This window comes from Drosophila sechellia, chromosome 2L, assembly GCF_004382195.2.
Source record: "Drosophila sechellia strain sech25 chromosome 2L, ASM438219v1, whole genome shotgun sequence".
Classification (NCBI taxonomy): Eukaryota; Metazoa; Arthropoda; class Insecta; order Diptera; family Drosophilidae; genus Drosophila; species Drosophila sechellia.
In genome coordinates, this window is record NC_045949.1 from 18,692,468 (window position 1) to 18,708,366 (window position 15,899).

Here is a 15,899-nt window from a genome sequence, read left to right on the forward strand (position 1 = left end):
ATTAAGCTGATCTATCGATTTCCCTCACGTGGTAGCATCGATATGCATTAGCGGCTTTGTACCACGTTTGGCAATTGTTTATTTTTGTTTACCTTTAAATATTTTATAACCATGCACCTGCCGCAACAGAGACCGCACCACGACATCGCTGCGCTGTTCGCGGAAGCACAATCGGATTTCGTGCGGGTCAGCGCTCCAAGTAAATTCCTAAAATACGAATAGCCAGTATTCTATTACTAAATCTGCACAATTATTTCTCAGTGGTGCGCTATAGTAAGCTGGAATTTCGGCGTCTAGTACGTCTGAATGGAGTACAACTAGCGTTTACACCCATGATGATCTCGGACTCCATTAACAACAGCGAAAAAGCCCGCCAGAACGAGTTCTCCACTGGTGCAGATGACCAGCCGCTGATCGCTCAGTTTGCGGCCAAGGATCCTACGGAATTCGTCACATCCGCCCAGCTCATCTACCCATATGTCGATGGCATCGATCTAAACTGCGGATGTCCACAAAGCTGGGCAATGGCGAAGGGCTACGGTTGCGGAATGCTGCGCCAGCCGGAGCTAGTGCATCAAGTGGTTCAGGAAGTGAGGCGCACACTGCCTGGGGATTTCAGTGTCTCGGTGAAGATGCGTCTGCTGGGAGGTGAGGAGTCCTTGCAGCGCACTATCGACTTAGCCCGCCAGTTGGAGCACGCGGGCGTCACCTTTCTAACACTTCACGGTCGGACGCCAGCCCAAAAACACTCAAAGGACACACTAGACATCCCAGCTATGTCCCAGGTGCGCCAGTCCCTTCAGATCCCCCTGATAGTCAACGGCAATGTGGAGAGCTACAGGGATGCTTGCGATATGCATGAACAAACGGGTGCAGCTGGTGTAATGGCTGCTCGAGGCTTGCTTGCTAATCCGGCTCTCTTCAATAGCAGCTATCCAGAGGGCAAAACAACGCCATTGTCCTGTGTACAACAGTGGTTGGATATAGCCTCTGCTGCCAGGGATAACCTGCTGTTTCAGTGCTTTCACCACCACCTCACCTTCATGTATAGCGCTCACATGAAACGAGATCTTCGAGTGCAATTCAACAGTTTGGGTTCCAAAGAACAGGTCGTCGACTTCCTGAAGGAGCACTACAATCTGGAATACAGTGAGGACGACACACCGTCGGCTGACTACACGGATTGCACGTACACCCACTTCACACCGCCCAAGCACGCCCGGCACATTGCCGCCGAGTCGGATGAGCAGGCCTGGAGTTCGAAAAGCGACGGAAAGTTCTTTACGGAATTCAGAGCACATCAGTTGACCGGAACTGGCGGAGAAGATTTGGAACTGGGAGGACTCTTTGGTGACGAGGAGTAAATTTTTTTATTAATATATCACTAGTTTGGTGGGGCATAGATTTTGTACATAACAAATAGATTGATATCTAATATATTTAAACACTTTATAGTGAAGAAACAATCGGCGGCCAAGTTCTTGTATATTTTATTTCCCACAAAATATAAGCCAATACTTAGGTACATCAATTATTTCAAAGATAAAATTATTTTCATTTAAAAAAAACCCCTTCATGTTAATAATGGGAAAATGGTACAAATGTTATCGATATGTTGACTAACCTATGTCACCCCTGGCGAGCTAGTGCATCCGATAACTTCTATGCTTTATCGATATAAAGATATACAGATTGTATACTTCCTCCCCAAAAGAAAACATCCCGGAAAAATGCGACGCCGCGAACTGCAGACCATCCAGCTGAAGCTGTCCGATCTCAAGGAGTACGAGCAGGCTAAGATGGAGCGCCTGAGGAGCCGCCAACAATTGCTAACTCCCCGGACGCCCACACCCCCTTCCGACAGCGAGGTCCTCCCGGCTACCTCAAGCAGCGTTCCAGCTGTTCTCCTGGCCAGCGGCAAGAACCTGGACAATGACGCAGACAAGTCGGAGCCCACAACCAAGCCCAGCACATCCTCCACCTAGGGTCTATCCTTGAGCAAGCAAGGTAAGTTTTCACATACAAATGTATATTATCGTTTACATGGGATAATCGTCCGCCTGGCTGTTGTTGTTGTTCTGAAAACGAACTGTCTCAAAACCGTCGACCAGGATTTCGCGATCCTCAGTTTGTTGTCGGTCCCGCAGCCACTGCTCCCGCACGGGCACATATCGCCGGAGTTCCGGCAACTTCCTCCAACATCGCCGCTTGTAAAGAACCCAAACCAGCGATACACTGCACCCAAACAGGAAGCAGATCAGGAATATGCTAATGCCACGGCCATGTGACGCTGTTGCTGGCATGTCTGTGATTTCTGGCGAAAGTTCCTTGGCCTCCCTGCTGTGAAACGCCTGTAGACGGTCCTCGTCGCTGCACAGGCTGATTGGCATGTAGGGCGTCATCACATCCCCGGCCAGGGAATGAACCCGCACAGCGCACTCGGTGAAAGTGATGTTTATCTGCTTCACGTACATGTAGCCGGCACTCTGGTGATCCATTCGCGTTACACACCCGACGTGTGTCTGCGAGAAGTTGTTGCGAAAGTGAATTACGTAGTTGGTCACCAGGCCATTGGGCTTCTTAGGCTCGTCGAAGCGCATAATGTACTTGTCCATTTCCGGAATATGGCAGGCATACTGTTGGGTGAGAAGATCGGCACTTATTGTATAGTTCGTTCGTCCGTAGAGCGTTGTGTGGCTGCTGCATCCCAGTTGATTGCAGGCTTGCAGCTGAAGCGCATACAGGCGATAGCGATGCAGCGCCTTAAGCTCGTACTCCGTGGTGTTTCCCGGCAGCCGAAGCTGTGGAAGCGAGACCTCTGTATGTGCCTGTCGTCGGCACTGCTTGCGATCATCAAGGGTGCAGCGATATTGCTCCCTCATGTCCGCAATGAATCGAGAGTCCTCCAACTGCTCGGCCTTCTGGGCACAGCAGTCGTCGTAGTCCTCGTACGCCATCCACCTGGGGCCGTCCATGTCCTGCCACACGTACGACGGCTGGTGGCAGTAGTTCCTCTGCTCTATATACGCCTGATCATCGCTCAATTCGAAGACCGTAAGAAGAAAGCTAACATGGTCGTGACTGGCCATTCGAACCGTCAGCGAGCTATCCGTCTTCTTGACCAGCTCCAGCAACGGAGGCTTCGGAATGTCCAGCTCCGTCTGCACGTAGGTCAATTCGCTGCGTGCCTCATACGCCTCATGCGCCTCATCATTACCGAAAGTACGCAGCAGGACGGCATACCGTGTGTCCGGTTGAAGATTATCCAAGTCGAAAAGATAGTGTGTGCCATTTTCGATCAGATCGTCAGGGAAGAGGAGGCGCCGTTTCCAGTTGATTCGTGTACATATGGGCGCTTCCAGTTCACTTTCTTCGTGGTATAGTTTCCCCGGCAATAAAGGTCGGTGGATCACCTCAATCTTCTGGCTTGTTTGTGACTTGAGCCAGCTTAGCTTCACAGACCGATGGGTTCGTTTCTAAATATAATTAAAACAGAGATCGTCAGTATATTTCTTAAGAAAAGCTAGGGCTATTTACCTGCACATTTAGCTGCAATTTCGAGGGGCTGCACTGCACCTCCTGGTCGTTGGTCTGCAGGGAGTCCAGGGCTCTATCATGGGTCACAGCGTTTTGGAACTCTCGCATCCTCCGGTTGCACAGTTTGTTGTTGCGATGCATGAATATGCCGCCCTCCATGAACTCCAGTTGCCGCGAGGGTGTCCACAACTCGGACAGCTCCTTGTTGTCATAAAGTATGAAGGAGTAGTGGCGATTCTCTAGGGGATCACCGTGAACGCGCTCCAAATTTCTCAAGAATTGCAAGCTTCTTAGGTGGAAGGAACTGCGGCAATAAATAAATATGTTTAAATGGTTTCACCTAAAATATTAAAACCCACCGATAGACTTTTACATGCCCCCGAACCTCGCGCATACTAGTGAAGCTCTGGTACAACTGCGTCTCGTTCACCTTGTTGCGGATTGTGATGACCAGGCTGCCATTGAAGATCTGACAGCCACGCAAATTCTCGGCATCAGCCAGATTGTATACGGTAAACGCTTTTCCTGGCCACTCCGGCGTGCAGAAGCTGATACAAGCCTCATCGGGGCTACAGAGCACGCACTCCGAACGGTTGTTCGTCTTGTAGCCGCTGGGACAGAAAGCCACGCACTGTGTTCCGGAAATAACATAGCCGTGCTTTAGCACACACTCGGCCTTCGTATAGCAGCGCTGATAGTTCTCCATGACGTACCTGTAAGACAGTATGTTTATATAGAGCCGGATGCGGCAGAAAGTGCCCACTCACTTGTCCTTAGGACAGCTCTTCACGCAGACACCATCATCACTGAGTCCGCGGCAGACGCTGCAGTCAGCTGGGGATGATGAGTTGTTCTTGCAGCCACCCAAGCACTCCTCGTGGCATGCGTTTATGTTGCTGCAATTAGGGATTAGCATTTATCATTCGAGGAGAGTAAAAAAAGTTAGTCTAGATTAATTTCAAGTAATACTTACCCCTTCGGATTGGCGACATTTTCGTTGACGGATCGTTGGCAGTAGTGATTCGACCAGCAGTGCGAGGAACTGCATCCAGAGCAAGCCGGTGTGCTGCAGTTTTTATTGACCATTATGATGTTGTTCTCGCCTCTAGTGAGCGTCAGCAGATCCCAATTAACCCGGGCGATGCTGCAGAGCTTGGGGCAGCTGCCGATGTAGACTTGTCCTCGTTGAATGGCCACCAATTTGGGAAAGGCCAGCTGGGAGTTCAGGAGTTATCAAAATGGAGATTATTTTACAAAAAAAAAAAAAACATGCAAATGGTTCAAAAATCTAAGAAATTAGGTATTTCTTCTTATAACACAAGCACTTTAGGGATCAATCTTTTCCATTATCAATGGAATGTGCTTAGGATCTCTCACCTGTTCCAGCTCGTGCATGTTGGTCACGCCGAGCGCGTAGTTGAGGAACAGCCGACGACCTCGAATGACGGTCAGGTGCGGGAACATCTCGGTGATGTTGACCAGGCCGCGCACGTCGGTGAAGATCATGAACTCTGTGATCTCGGTGAGCAGCGGGTATGAGTACTCCGAGAAGTTACAGCGCTGTTCGATGGTGATCAGCGTGATCATCACGTATCCGGTGACCACGGTGCAGTTGTCCAGCAGATGCATGTTCTTGCACTCGTTTCGGATGTCGATGCTGGTGCACTCGTGCTCCGTTTTGGATTCGGCGCAGGGGCCATATAGCGCCAGCAACATGAGGCCGACGGCCAGCAGCATGTTGCCGCAGTGCATGTTGCCAAGCTGGGACTTGAAAAGAGTTTTGAACTTTATTTTTCGCTTATCCTCTTTAGCTTCTTCTGCCGGCAGCGCTGTCGCCCCCACATATTGCGCCGTTTCTACCGAACCTATGTTTTTTCGATCCGATCAGCTTACAGTTAGTTGTGCATATGTAGCATGCCCAATTAGCGCCCTTACTCTCCAGCGTCCATCTGATTAGGCCCGATATTTATGACTTGGGCGCTTTTTTTGAGCTCTCGCTATCGCTGGCGAAATATCGCGCACGGAGGGCTCGCTTGTTTTTGTTAAATCTACGCTAATTGTTTTGGTTTACTGTCTAGATCGGAAGCGTAAACAAACACGTTACCACACAGGCGCATTACGCACGTCAAAAACAATTCCTTCGATCGTATTTGTTTATTGTTTGTTTTTTAATTGGATTAGTTTGGGCTCGTGCAGAGCGATCTTCGGCTCTTATATTCACTCGCGGGGGTTGCCATACACTCAAATCATCTTTTCCTAATTGAGAACTATAAAAATTCACTACATGGTATTTGGGCAGAACAACTCATTTCAAAAAAACAGGTCTGCATGTCTGAAATTTTCGAATATGCTTTAGTAGCTCGGCATGAAGATCTTGAGCTTGAAAAACAAGGGAGTTATAAACATTGTTGAAATATAAATTTGTAAAATCACTGATAATTTTGGATAGTATTTTTTTATTCACTTTTTATTCACATGTGCATAAATTAACTCTTTATAATTCTATTTGTTTAATAGTTTAAATACATATTCTTTTTAAATGTATATATTTATATTTTATATATATTTTATACTTCCAGGGATTTGAACACTTTGATCGTCACTACCTCAATGGATGAAGCACATAGTTTTTAAGAATTCATATTTTGTAATTTACACCGTTAAAATAACTTGAGCGTTTCGCGCACTGCAAGCGAAATTAGAATTTATCGTGGTAGTTCACTAATATATTTAGCTATATAGTAAGGCACCTCAATTAGTTGGTGCCAAACAGCCAGACTGTTAAATATAAGAATTAAAAAAAAAAAAAAAAATACAAATTCAGCTTTTCATTCTTGGGCAACTTTAGCTAACCACACACACACACAGGGCAATTAAACTATTTTCGACGCTTTTGAAAGGATCTTTTCGCCCAGTGCAAAATGGGAGATGCGAGAGCGCGACGCGGTGCTCACCTCGCGACGATCGACTGCCGACTGACCGTCTGGGAAGCTCGTCCGTCGTGGAGAGCAAACAAATTGATTTTCCATTTAGTGGCTTCTGCCCCAGCATCGCCGCCATCCCCGGGACTCGCCGATGGCCAGATACTCTGCCTTCGGCGGGGCAAAGTGTTCTCGTGAATTGATTAGGCCGTCGTTTGATTTCTGCGGGAATGTGAGACAGTTAATTTGTACGCAGCTTATGCAATGGTTAGCAATCGAGGAATCCGAGGAATTCCATTCTATTCCGATTCTATGCGCTCTTTGGCGCAGTGCAGCCATTTCGATTTTTATGGCCCCACTTATGGGCTCCAGCAACAGCACCAACTCCAACTCCAGCTCCTGCCAAACCACCAGCTGATCACAGTGGCTCATAAAAACAGCTGACTCCAATTAGCCACATGGCACCGGTATCGGCATCCTCATCGGCATCTCGGACTGGACTCTTCTCTCCGCACGCACATGGTCAACTCGAAGTCCAGGCAGGAGAATTCCCATGCAGACTCTGGAGCGATTAAGTTTAACGAGCCGGCAATGAGGAGTTTTCGTTTGTGGAGAGCATAGAATGTGCATAAAGAAATGAAGGTGGAGCTCTGTAACAAAACAGGGTAATGTGGCTAAAGTGAATTCTAAACAAAAGTTACTGCAGAAGTGGCTAAGAAATGTGAATTTCGATTCTGAAGTATATGCTCGAAAATATTGTTATGCAACATTTCTGCATATGCATTTTGCTCTCTGTGTACTGTGCTGTGAAATCAGTGGTTCACATTGATTAACTTATTTGATGGAACACGTATTCCCTTTTAATGTACTCTAATAAAAGGAATAAAAATTGCTGTTGTTTTTTAAAAGTCATCTTGCGATTTTCCTAATAGAGCTGAGTTTATATGAAGTTTTATTCATTCATTATTAAAATAATCAATGCTATAATCACAATCTGTTTTAGTTCTGTCTCACACAATTTCAAATAAATATATTATTTGTAATAAAGAAAAGAATAATCATTGGAGCTACAATATGAGATACGATTGCTTGAAGAGAAGGTTTCCAATAGTCCCCAAGTTTTACTTCCCTACCGTCATCTTATTTGTATAAAAGATGATTTTCTTATTTTTCAGCCTCGTCGAGTGGTTCGTGTCAGAGTTCAATTAATTTAATTAAGTGATTGGGTGCGTGTAAACTCAGATCAACATATCAGATCAATGGGAAGCGCTACAGAACGCAGTAGCTTTCTACGATGACTTTGAATAACAAATATAGTCCGATGTTGGTATTTATTCATATCTTTATTTAAGTAATGCAATTTTAGGTCCTACTTAAGTTGAGTCTACTCCGGCGGTGTGTTGTCGTGAATCCACTCGGAAAAGTGGGCCACGGATGTGTAGACACTCGGGATGCGCAGACCGCCGCAGTTATCAGATCCAAAGGACATGATGCCGATCTGTGGGATAAGTTACTTAAAGTTTTAGTTAAACATAAAGACATACGGTTTTCCGCCACTAGATAGCAGTAAATTATGATTTATTGAACGGATTGTAGATCGAATGCATTTCATTACCTGTGAAAAGATGCCGTTCTCTTGTATGAAAAGCGGTGCTCCGCCGAATCCTTGGCAGACGTCCTTGCCCTCACCGCCTGCGCACATCCATTGACCCTCGATGGAGTTGGGCGATTCCAGGGCACCCGTGGAGCCGTAGTTGCGCAGGCACAGGTCCCAGCTGGTCAGCGGCACGTCCAGATGCGACATCTCCGGCTGGCGGACACTCGACGTGGACATCTTGCCCCAACCGGCGATGGTAGCCCGTTTGCCCACCACCAGGTTGGCGCGTGTCTTCTGCAGGCAGATGGGCTGTGTAGCCACTGGCGGTGCGAGATGGGAAATGGGTTGGCCGCCATTAATCTTACGTTCGACTTCTGATCGCTACCTGCCCAAATCTGCAACATTGTTGCCTCGGCCAAAGGGGCTTGCGTATACTTTTTCGAAGGGGGGGCCTCGCGAAACAGAACTACTTAGTTTGATATACAAATGTATCTATTAGATGCTATCAGATTGATCAACATAGCATTCGCCTTATCGCACAAAAGTGCAACTTGATTTCTTTGATATTTGGCAGCAGCTCTTTTAGCGTTCCAAGTAATAATTTTGTTTGTGCCGAAAAAAGGAGCTCCCCATTGGAAGACGCCCTTGCTCTGGGCCCATTGATTTATCTCGGACCGCTGTATTTTATTGGGCATTATAAAGCAATAAGGATGAACGCAAACAAGTTGGCCAGCCAACTGGGCGACGCCCCTTTTGGGTCGCCGGTAATGATCTGTTTACGAACTGGCCAAATTGCAATTAGCCAATCGATTGCCTCACCGATCGGCCGTCCGCTGCTCCCTAATGACCCCTATTCGATATGCTATGTGCAATATGGTTTTACGCCTCCGAATTCAATTTCAGACCATCAGCATCACGTTCGATGCGATTCGAGTCCGCGGCAGCGGGAACCACAAGCCAAGTTCTCAATGAGGTGAAGTGCTGAATGGACCAGGATTCCTGGTTGCGTGTGAGAGGAGTTACTTTCGAGCTCGGGTATACCATTACCGAAGCCATTGAACCGAGTCCAAAAGCCACAAATCAAAGTGGATCCAGTGACCAGGTCGCGATCAACCTATTAGTTGGTACAGCAAACACGCAGCAAAGGCCGACGCCGCCCAATTAAGTGACATGTGGGGATCGCAAGCCCCAACCTCATCGCATCAGCTACATGACATGTGAGCTTGGAGTGGAGCGGTCGGAAAGATGACAGAACAAAACGATTTTTAATTAACGCCGACACTGCCAAGCGTAACCACCCATTGGACTTCGATATATATGTATGAATATAGATATACATATATAGGGGTGCCTCCTCCCCATCCCGCCCAGAACTCACCCGAATAGTTTAGCGGCGTTTTGAGCACCAGCAGAGCAATGTCATGGTGATACTGGCCCTGCTTGTAGTCGGGATGCACGATCACATGGCTGATGGCGTGGTTGACCGACCGTGGTGCACAGAATCCGGTGTTGGCGCAGTCCGGATCGCTACTCGTATCGTACTCGCCCACGCGCACCGATGACCTGCAAAAGTGCGGAGTGTGGGAGAAAGTCGATCAGATGCCTCGCCAACCCATATGCATCGTGATGCACTGCACCCAGTGGCCAACTTACAGTCGGTGTCCATCGGCCTTGGCCAGAGCGCAATGGGCGGCCGTGAGGATGACCCGGCGGGCAATTACGGCTCCGGCACACGGATAAGCAAAGGCTCCAGTGTTGACATCTAAATATTAATTTAACAATTACTTTAGAAACATCTAGAAATAATCTATTATTGACACAAAAAATATGTATTCAACTGGGGAAATCCTGCATTTATCTACTAAATATAACCCTTACGTTTGAAGCCGATGCGCGCGACGAAGGGATAGGAGCCCAGTCCCTTGTAGAAGTGCCCTTGGACCAGGGACTTGCCGCACACCTGGTTCTTTTCCAGCGGACTGCTGGGGCAGCAGACGTAGGGCAGCTCCTCGCTGGCTCCGCCGCAGTAGAGCGACTTGTCGCCGTAGTAGCAGCTCCGGGCCACCTCGTAGATCAGAGCGGTGCAGTCGTGGAGCGGGGTGCACTCGGTGCCCACGGAGCAGCCCGTCTGTCCGGCGTTTTGCACCACGTCGTAGTAGGAGCGGGCGGACACCGAGTGTCCAGTAGTCTCGTTGCTCCGTGCTCCGCTCCTTTGCTCTGCGTTTCCGTGGCTCACGGGCACCAGAAATTTCTCTGCAAGATGCTTAGGTTAGGCTGGATCTTGGTTTTTTTGGCACTAAATATTGGCATGTTTCATACACCGTTCACATTTAATTTGTATTTCAAGATAGTACCATCACAGGAGTAATTTCCAGATTCAATAAAATACTTAGTAATATTCATTCTCTAACTTTGATGATGTTATATTTTTATTTTGAATATTTATCACTTTTAGTAGCACTATTATCCTTTTTAGACTATATCCTACCGAATTCTCCCGATTCCGCTCGAACGCTTGCCAATAGTTGCAAAACTGGTAAAAGTACTCTTAACGCGTGCATTTTCTTAAACTTTTGCATATATGCTTTACACCTTTAAGTAGTAATACTATTTGCAGGTAAAGGCTCAGAACTTCGGTTTCCGGTAATTCGAACCGTGCAGGTGAACAAAACTCAGTCAACTAAACGAGGCGATGCCCCAACTGGCCGATCTGGCCAAATGAAAATGAAAATCTACGTATTCACACAACCAGATAAGTGTATCGCACACATATTAACTTCTATATACTGGTCTGCGGTTATTAACTGATTTTTATGACAGTTTGGTCTCGATTCGCGACCATTTCCAGGTTGTAATTCACCCTCCAGCCGTTCAGATAGATACATATTTCTATGGCAGAACTGCGAATCCGTCTCGTGAATCCGTACGCAGTGCACTGTGTGCTTTTTTCTCGTTTTGGCCATTAGTGGTCGTTTTGGTAAAAGTGAGTTTAGGGTCGGTGGGTTAGGCCTAAGCAACCATTGAATGCCCTACAACATAGACAAGGTATGATATACAAAACAAAGTAGATATAACGTTGATCTGTATCAGTAACTTCAGAGTATTATAGCTTATTACCTAATAGCTTATATCACTTCTTTAAAGTATCCCCCTTTTGGTAGGGCACTCCAAGCTCCACTTGGCCTACACTTTCCTCTGTTTTTTTTTCTCTGTTACGTTTCTCGCATTTTATTTTGTTTTGGGTAATAATAAAATATGTTAAATGAGATCATTTAGATTTGATAAGCTGGCGCATTTCACTGGACAAACGGCCAGCCGGTTCCAGTTTTTTAGGCAGGAAAACAAGCGCGACAAACGCACATTAAATTGCTTAATATACGTATGTGTTTGCCAGTACCACTGACCACCAAATTGTTTTGTAATTTTATGCCGAATTTTCCTTTTTTATTGTCGTGAACATTTAATGGCCACGTTTTACTTTCATTACATTTAACGCCACTCCGACCACTTGGCAGACACTTAACCAAAGACATAATTTCACTTTTTAAATGAATGTGGTGGTGTAATGATGGCGGTCCATGCCGATGCCCATCTGCTCGGAATCACTATTCAGACAGGATTGTGTCTGTGAAGGTCCATATTGCTGGCTGCTCCTGAAACAACTCATCAACGAATATTAGCAGATCGTCGTCTGGCTGTTCCGGTGCCGGGTAGTTGGGCAAAACCTGGCGGAATACGTTGTAGCGATCCCGCAACTCGTCACTCACTTCCTCCGGACGACGATCCTGGTTCTGGAGTTGCTGCAGCAAAGAGTACAGATGGACCTGGTTTGCAATGCTGCAATCGGGTAGAAGATTGCTCACGCCCAGTACATTGAAACACATGGTGCTCAAGGTGTCAGTCCTTCTCCAAAGTCGATAACTCTGCGGTTTTAAAATCTTTAAATAATCTTTAAATTTGTAAGCAGCTGTACCAACCAATTCGGAAAATTACGAAAGTGAGCTCTTTATTTTGAAGGTAAATGCAATGCATAGTTATATTTTTTTTATTTATCACTTGTTTTAGAAGGTACAAAAGTAACTAATTAATTGCAATGCTTATTGTGGACGTTTTACATTGCATATTGCATAATTTACCTGCTAAACTGTTAACCCATTAAATGGCCAACAAAAGAATGCTTTTCCATGTGGACGGAAGCAATCATATTCACATAAATATAAACGTGTGATATGTACATATGTACATATATGAATATGGGTGTGCAAAAAAGTTAGTTTTGCTAGCCGAGTTACCGTTATGTGGCTCTTATTACCGCTTTGATGTGCCCATTAACGTGTTTAAGCTGTCAGTAAATTGCTGAAATATTAATGACCACCTCACATAGGGAATTACCCTCCGCTCTGTATGAAACATCAACACAAAATTTAATTGTTTGGGGTTATATGAGATGCAAAAACACTGCATTAGATATAATGTACAATTTTTATTTAAAGTTAACCTTTAGGTTTTAAGCCATCTTTATTAATTAGGGACTGAGAACTGTATCTGGAGGAGTACATACCAGAGAACTGCAGCAATCCACTGGCACTCAAAGTGCACCCGATAAACACTGGGTGTCTAAGCACCCAGGTTTTTTTAGACACTCTACTTAGGATCTCTGACCCGCTGTCTGTCCCGATCTATGTCCCGATCTTAACAGAGAAATCACTTTTGAATGTCCAGAAAATGATTCTTGCCTAAATTATAATTATACCCCTTACTCGTAGAGTAAAAGGGTATACTAGATTCGTTGAAAAGTATATAACAAGCAGAAGGAATGTTTCCGACCATATGAAGTATATACATATACATGTACATACATATATTCTTGATCAGGATCAATAGCCGAGCCGATCTAGCCATGTCCGTCTGTCCGTAAGATCGTCGAGATCTTAGGAGCTATAAAAGCTAGAAGGTTGAGATTCAGCATACAGATTCTTAAGAAAAGGGCGCAGCGCAAGTTTGTTGACCCATGTTGCCATGTCAACTCTAACGCCCGCAAACCGCACAAAATTGCCACGCCCATACTTTTGAACTATTTTTCGAAATTTTTTCAAAATTTTATTAGCCTTGTAAATTTCTATCGATTTACAACTCTAACGCTCATAAGCCGCCGAACCGGTCACGCCCACACTTTGAAACAATTTTTAAATTTTTTTCATTTTATTCCCCAATATCTATCGATATCCCAGAAATAGGATGAAATTTCGCGTTCGCATTCATACTAGCTGAGTAACGGGTATCTGATAGCCGACTATAGCATTCTGTCTTGTTAACTTATATCGCTAGATAGATATGTAGTAACGTAATTATGCCTTCCTCATAATTCACTTATACAAAAGACCGACCGCGGTGGTCCGCCGCATCGATTCCTTGTTAAATAGACAAACACTTAAGCCGAAATCAGAACCCAGCCACTAGGCAGGCACATAGCCACGTAGCACATAAGAATTCTTTTTCATATGTATGCACATAAGCATAAGCAAGAAGCGCTCTCGCGCAGATCAAGTAAGCAACCCACTAACCCAGTACATCTAAGATTTTCTCACACCAACTGTTTCAGTCTTAAGCTGATATTCAATCAATAAAAACGCAAAGCGGATTCATTCTGAGTTTTTATTTATTTCGGCGTTGATCTTAGTTCAAATACGGATCATTTATTCGACTCAAAACAAAAACCATTTTACTATGTATATGCAGTATGTATGGCTTCAGATCAATATATGTTTATCTGTAAACGAAAATGAGCTTTTTATAGCAGCAGAAAGCTTTGAGTTGAATTTTCGACATTCGAAATTCGAATGTTAATTCAAAGCTTTTATTAACAGAATTCGTTAACGAGCACTGAAATAATTAATATCCATATAATATAATGCCATCCTTTTGGGGAATAAAATAAACAGAAATATCTTTATTCCTTAAATAACCTAATTACTCCGAAAAAGCGTGTTAGCACTTCTAGTTCTAAAGCTTTAACTTCGTCAACCAGTAATTTCGCCCCTTGGGATCGACGATCTGACACCGACACAATTCTTTTCCCTGCGACACTAGTTCAGCAAACTGGGCAACCATGGGATCCCGACCGCAGGATGCCACTGAAGTCACCTTGTCGTTGTCATCCAAGAAGTAGGCAACGAACTGCAGATCCTCGAGACTTCCGTCGATGACAACGTCCCTGAAAAGTCCATATCCTGCGGAGCGAAAGACCCTGCCGAAGATCACGGTATAGAAAAAGGGAATGGCTTCCAGTTTCGCAATGTGGCCACTCATATTCAGTGCAGCAATGCGTCCGTGGTATTGCGCCAATCCATAGTGGCTTATATTTACTCGATCTGGAAGCCCACCCAAGATATATGCATGGGCTATATCCCCGCCCACATAAACATTGCGTACTCTAGTCTGCAGAAAGTCGTTGACATCCACGGAGCCATCGGGATTGATGCTGATACCACTCCGCTGGAGAAACTGTGTGTTGCACTGACAACCAGTGCCGAGAATGAGCAGATTACAGGCTATTCGCGACTTATCCAGGAGCTCCACTGCAGCCACCTCACAACGGCTGTTTCCCAAAATCCTGATGATTCCACTGCTCATGCGCAAATCTACCTTATTCTCCTCCAGGAGCTTCAGTATCCGCTGTCCTATCAACTCACCCAATGTGCTTTTGAAAGGCACATTTTGTCGAGCTACCAGGGTAACGCTGCCCGCTCTGGAAACGAGATTGGCCGAAGCCTCCACAGCCATGAAACTGGAACCCAGGCACACCACTTTGGTTGATTTGTCCACCATTTGGAATATGCTCCTGGCATCGCCAACGTCCCGAATGGTTTTCACATTTTTCAAGTGCATTCCGGGTAAGTTTGGTGTGACGGCGGAATAACCTGTTGCTATATAGATTTTGTCATACGGAAACCTTTTGCCATTAGCGCAATGAAGGATGTTGCAATTCGTATTCAACCTTTCAGCGGATACTCCCAACTGCATCTCTATGCCGTAGTCCTTGTAGAACTGTTCTTCCCGAAGGGCCAAGTTCTTGGTATAAGTGTTCAACAAGTTCATGATCCCTGTTCGATCATAGGGCAGATGTTTTTCCCGGCAGACGAGGGTCAAGCGACCAGTGAATCCCTCCTGGCGCAGCGTCTCCACACAGACAGCACCTGAAGGACCACCTCCCACCACCACAAAGTGTCGTTGGTCCTGCCAGTTACGGCTTGCCATTGGTTTTATTCTTGAGTGTCGTAGTAAATAAGATCGCTTCACTTGGACGAGCACCTGGCCTCTGGAGTCGACACTAACTCGATGACAGGGCAACGAATCTAGTCCTGGAAAGTTCTCAATGTCACCAGTAGTCAGATTGAAACAAGCTCCGTGCCAAGGACATCGCACCCGATTCCTGGACAGAACGCCCTTCTCAAGGGGAGCTCCACGATGTGGACACATGGCACCAACCGCCCGCAGGATTCCACTTTGCTTGACCAGAAGGATGCTGGGTATTCCACGTGCATCCACTTGCCTCATCTCATTTTCTTGCACTTCAAGCTTGTGGCACACGACAACAGGATCGATATATTCATTTTCTTCCATTTGAAATGTTGAACTCAGTTGAATGAGGCATATTAAGTGACAGTATAACAATGGAAAGTGTGAAGCACAGAAAACCAAAGCTGGACTATCAGATATCTATTAATCATTGTAAAGAAAATGCAAGCAGAAATGCTGATACCCATCACCAAGGCGAATCATCTTGATGGAAAATCTATATAAGTTTGGAAACGCTTCTTCGTCAGGAGTTCTTAAAAGCGTTA

General features: G+C 45.6%; 6 protein-coding genes across 7 annotated transcripts; 2 read left to right on the plus strand and 4 right to left on the minus strand.

Annotated features, from left to right (window-relative positions):
- The first annotated feature begins 41 nt into the window (after positions 1 to 41).
- On the plus strand, positions 42 to 1,466 carry LOC6614640 (tRNA-dihydrouridine(20a/20b) synthase [NAD(P)+]-like). Its single transcript, XM_002039031.2, has 2 exons — positions 42 to 199; positions 262 to 1,466. Exons 1-2 carry the CDS (start codon positions 112 to 114, stop codon positions 1,362 to 1,364), a joined length of 1,191 nt encoding a protein of 396 aa, XP_002039067.2. The 5' UTR covers positions 42 to 111; the 3' UTR covers positions 1,365 to 1,466.
- Positions 1,467 to 1,589: 123 nt separating this feature from the next.
- LOC6614641 lies at positions 1,590 to 6,350 on the plus strand. The gene is made up of 2 exons (XM_002039032.2): positions 1,590 to 2,007; positions 6,117 to 6,350. Exon 1 carries the CDS (start codon positions 1,665 to 1,667, stop codon positions 1,983 to 1,985), a length of 321 nt encoding a protein of 106 aa, XP_002039068.2. The 5' UTR covers positions 1,590 to 1,664; the 3' UTR covers positions 1,986 to 2,007; positions 6,117 to 6,350.
- LOC6614642 (insulin-like peptide receptor) lies at positions 2,009 to 6,056 on the minus strand. 2 transcript variants are annotated; one of them, XM_032719387.1, is made up of 7 exons: positions 5,431 to 6,056; positions 4,915 to 5,304; positions 4,511 to 4,752; positions 4,305 to 4,433; positions 3,897 to 4,250; positions 3,538 to 3,841; positions 2,009 to 3,476 (listed from the first exon to the last, which is right to left on the minus strand). In XM_032719387.1, exons 2-7 carry the CDS (start codon positions 5,287 to 5,289, stop codon positions 2,040 to 2,042), a joined length of 2,841 nt encoding a protein of 946 aa, XP_032575278.1. In that variant the 5' UTR covers positions 5,290 to 5,304; positions 5,431 to 6,056; the 3' UTR covers positions 2,009 to 2,039. The 2 variants fall into 2 exon arrangements, with proteins under 2 accessions (XP_032575278.1, XP_002039069.1); XM_002039033.2 differs by having other exon boundaries at positions 4,915 to 6,056.
- A 1,430-nt stretch (positions 6,351 to 7,780) lies between the features above and the next one.
- Positions 7,781 to 10,743, minus strand: LOC6614643 (chymotrypsin-like protease CTRL-1). The gene is made up of 6 exons (XM_002039034.2): positions 10,544 to 10,743; positions 9,934 to 10,308; positions 9,709 to 9,817; positions 9,434 to 9,618; positions 8,074 to 8,375; positions 7,781 to 7,956 (listed from the first exon to the last, which is right to left on the minus strand). Exons 1-6 carry the CDS (start codon positions 10,632 to 10,634, stop codon positions 7,843 to 7,845), a joined length of 1,176 nt encoding a protein of 391 aa, XP_002039070.2. The 5' UTR covers positions 10,635 to 10,743; the 3' UTR covers positions 7,781 to 7,842.
- Positions 10,744 to 11,489: 746 nt separating this feature from the next.
- Positions 11,490 to 12,072, minus strand: LOC6614644. Its single transcript, XM_002039035.2, has 2 exons — positions 12,033 to 12,072; positions 11,490 to 11,978 (listed from the first exon to the last, which is right to left on the minus strand). Exon 2 carries the CDS (start codon positions 11,937 to 11,939, stop codon positions 11,661 to 11,663), a length of 279 nt encoding a protein of 92 aa, XP_002039071.1. The 5' UTR covers positions 11,940 to 11,978; positions 12,033 to 12,072; the 3' UTR covers positions 11,490 to 11,660.
- A 1,713-nt stretch (positions 12,073 to 13,785) lies between these two features.
- LOC6614645 (apoptosis-inducing factor 3) lies at positions 13,786 to 15,835 on the minus strand. Its single transcript, XM_002039036.2, has one exon. The coding sequence runs from the start codon at positions 15,676 to 15,678 to the stop codon at positions 14,059 to 14,061; it is 1,620 nt and encodes a 539-aa protein (XP_002039072.1). The 5' UTR covers positions 15,679 to 15,835; the 3' UTR covers positions 13,786 to 14,058.
- Between the last annotated feature and the right edge of the window lie 64 nt (positions 15,836 to 15,899).

Coding starts and splice junctions, on each gene's coding strand:
- LOC6614640 (XM_002039031.2), top strand. CDS start 112: ATGCACCTGCCGCAACAGAGACCGCACCACGACATCGCTGCGCTGTTC. Junction 200..261: donor CGTGCGGGTCAGCGCTCCAA/GTAAATTCCTAA, acceptor ATTATTTCTCAG/TGGTGCGCTATAGTAAGCTG.
- LOC6614641 (XM_002039032.2), top strand. CDS start 1,665: ATGCTTTATCGATATAAAGATATACAGATTGTATACTTCCTCCCCAAA.
- LOC6614642 (XM_032719387.1), bottom strand. CDS start 5,289: ATGCACTGCGGCAACATGCTGCTGGCCGTCGGCCTCATGTTGCTGGCG. Junction 4,753..4,914: donor ACATGCACGAGCTGGAACAG/GTGAGAGATCCT, acceptor CTGAACTCCCAG/CTGGCCTTTCCCAAATTGGT. Junction 3,842..3,896: donor GGGCATGTAAAAGTCTATCG/GTGGGTTTTAAT, acceptor TTATTGCCGCAG/TTCCTTCCACCTAAGAAGCT.
- LOC6614643 (XM_002039034.2), bottom strand. CDS start 10,634: ATGCAAAAGTTTAAGAAAATGCACGCGTTAAGAGTACTTTTACCAGTT. Junction 10,309..10,543: donor AGCGGAATCGGGAGAATTCG/GTAGGATATAGT, acceptor AGCATCTTGCAG/AGAAATTTCTGGTGCCCGTG. Junction 9,818..9,933: donor CGCGCGCATCGGCTTCAAAC/GTAAGGGTTATA, acceptor ATTAATATTTAG/ATGTCAACACTGGAGCCTTT.
- LOC6614644 (XM_002039035.2), bottom strand. CDS start 11,939: ATGTGTTTCAATGTACTGGGCGTGAGCAATCTTCTACCCGATTGCAGC.
- LOC6614645 (XM_002039036.2), bottom strand. CDS start 15,678: ATGGAAGAAAATGAATATATCGATCCTGTTGTCGTGTGCCACAAGCTT.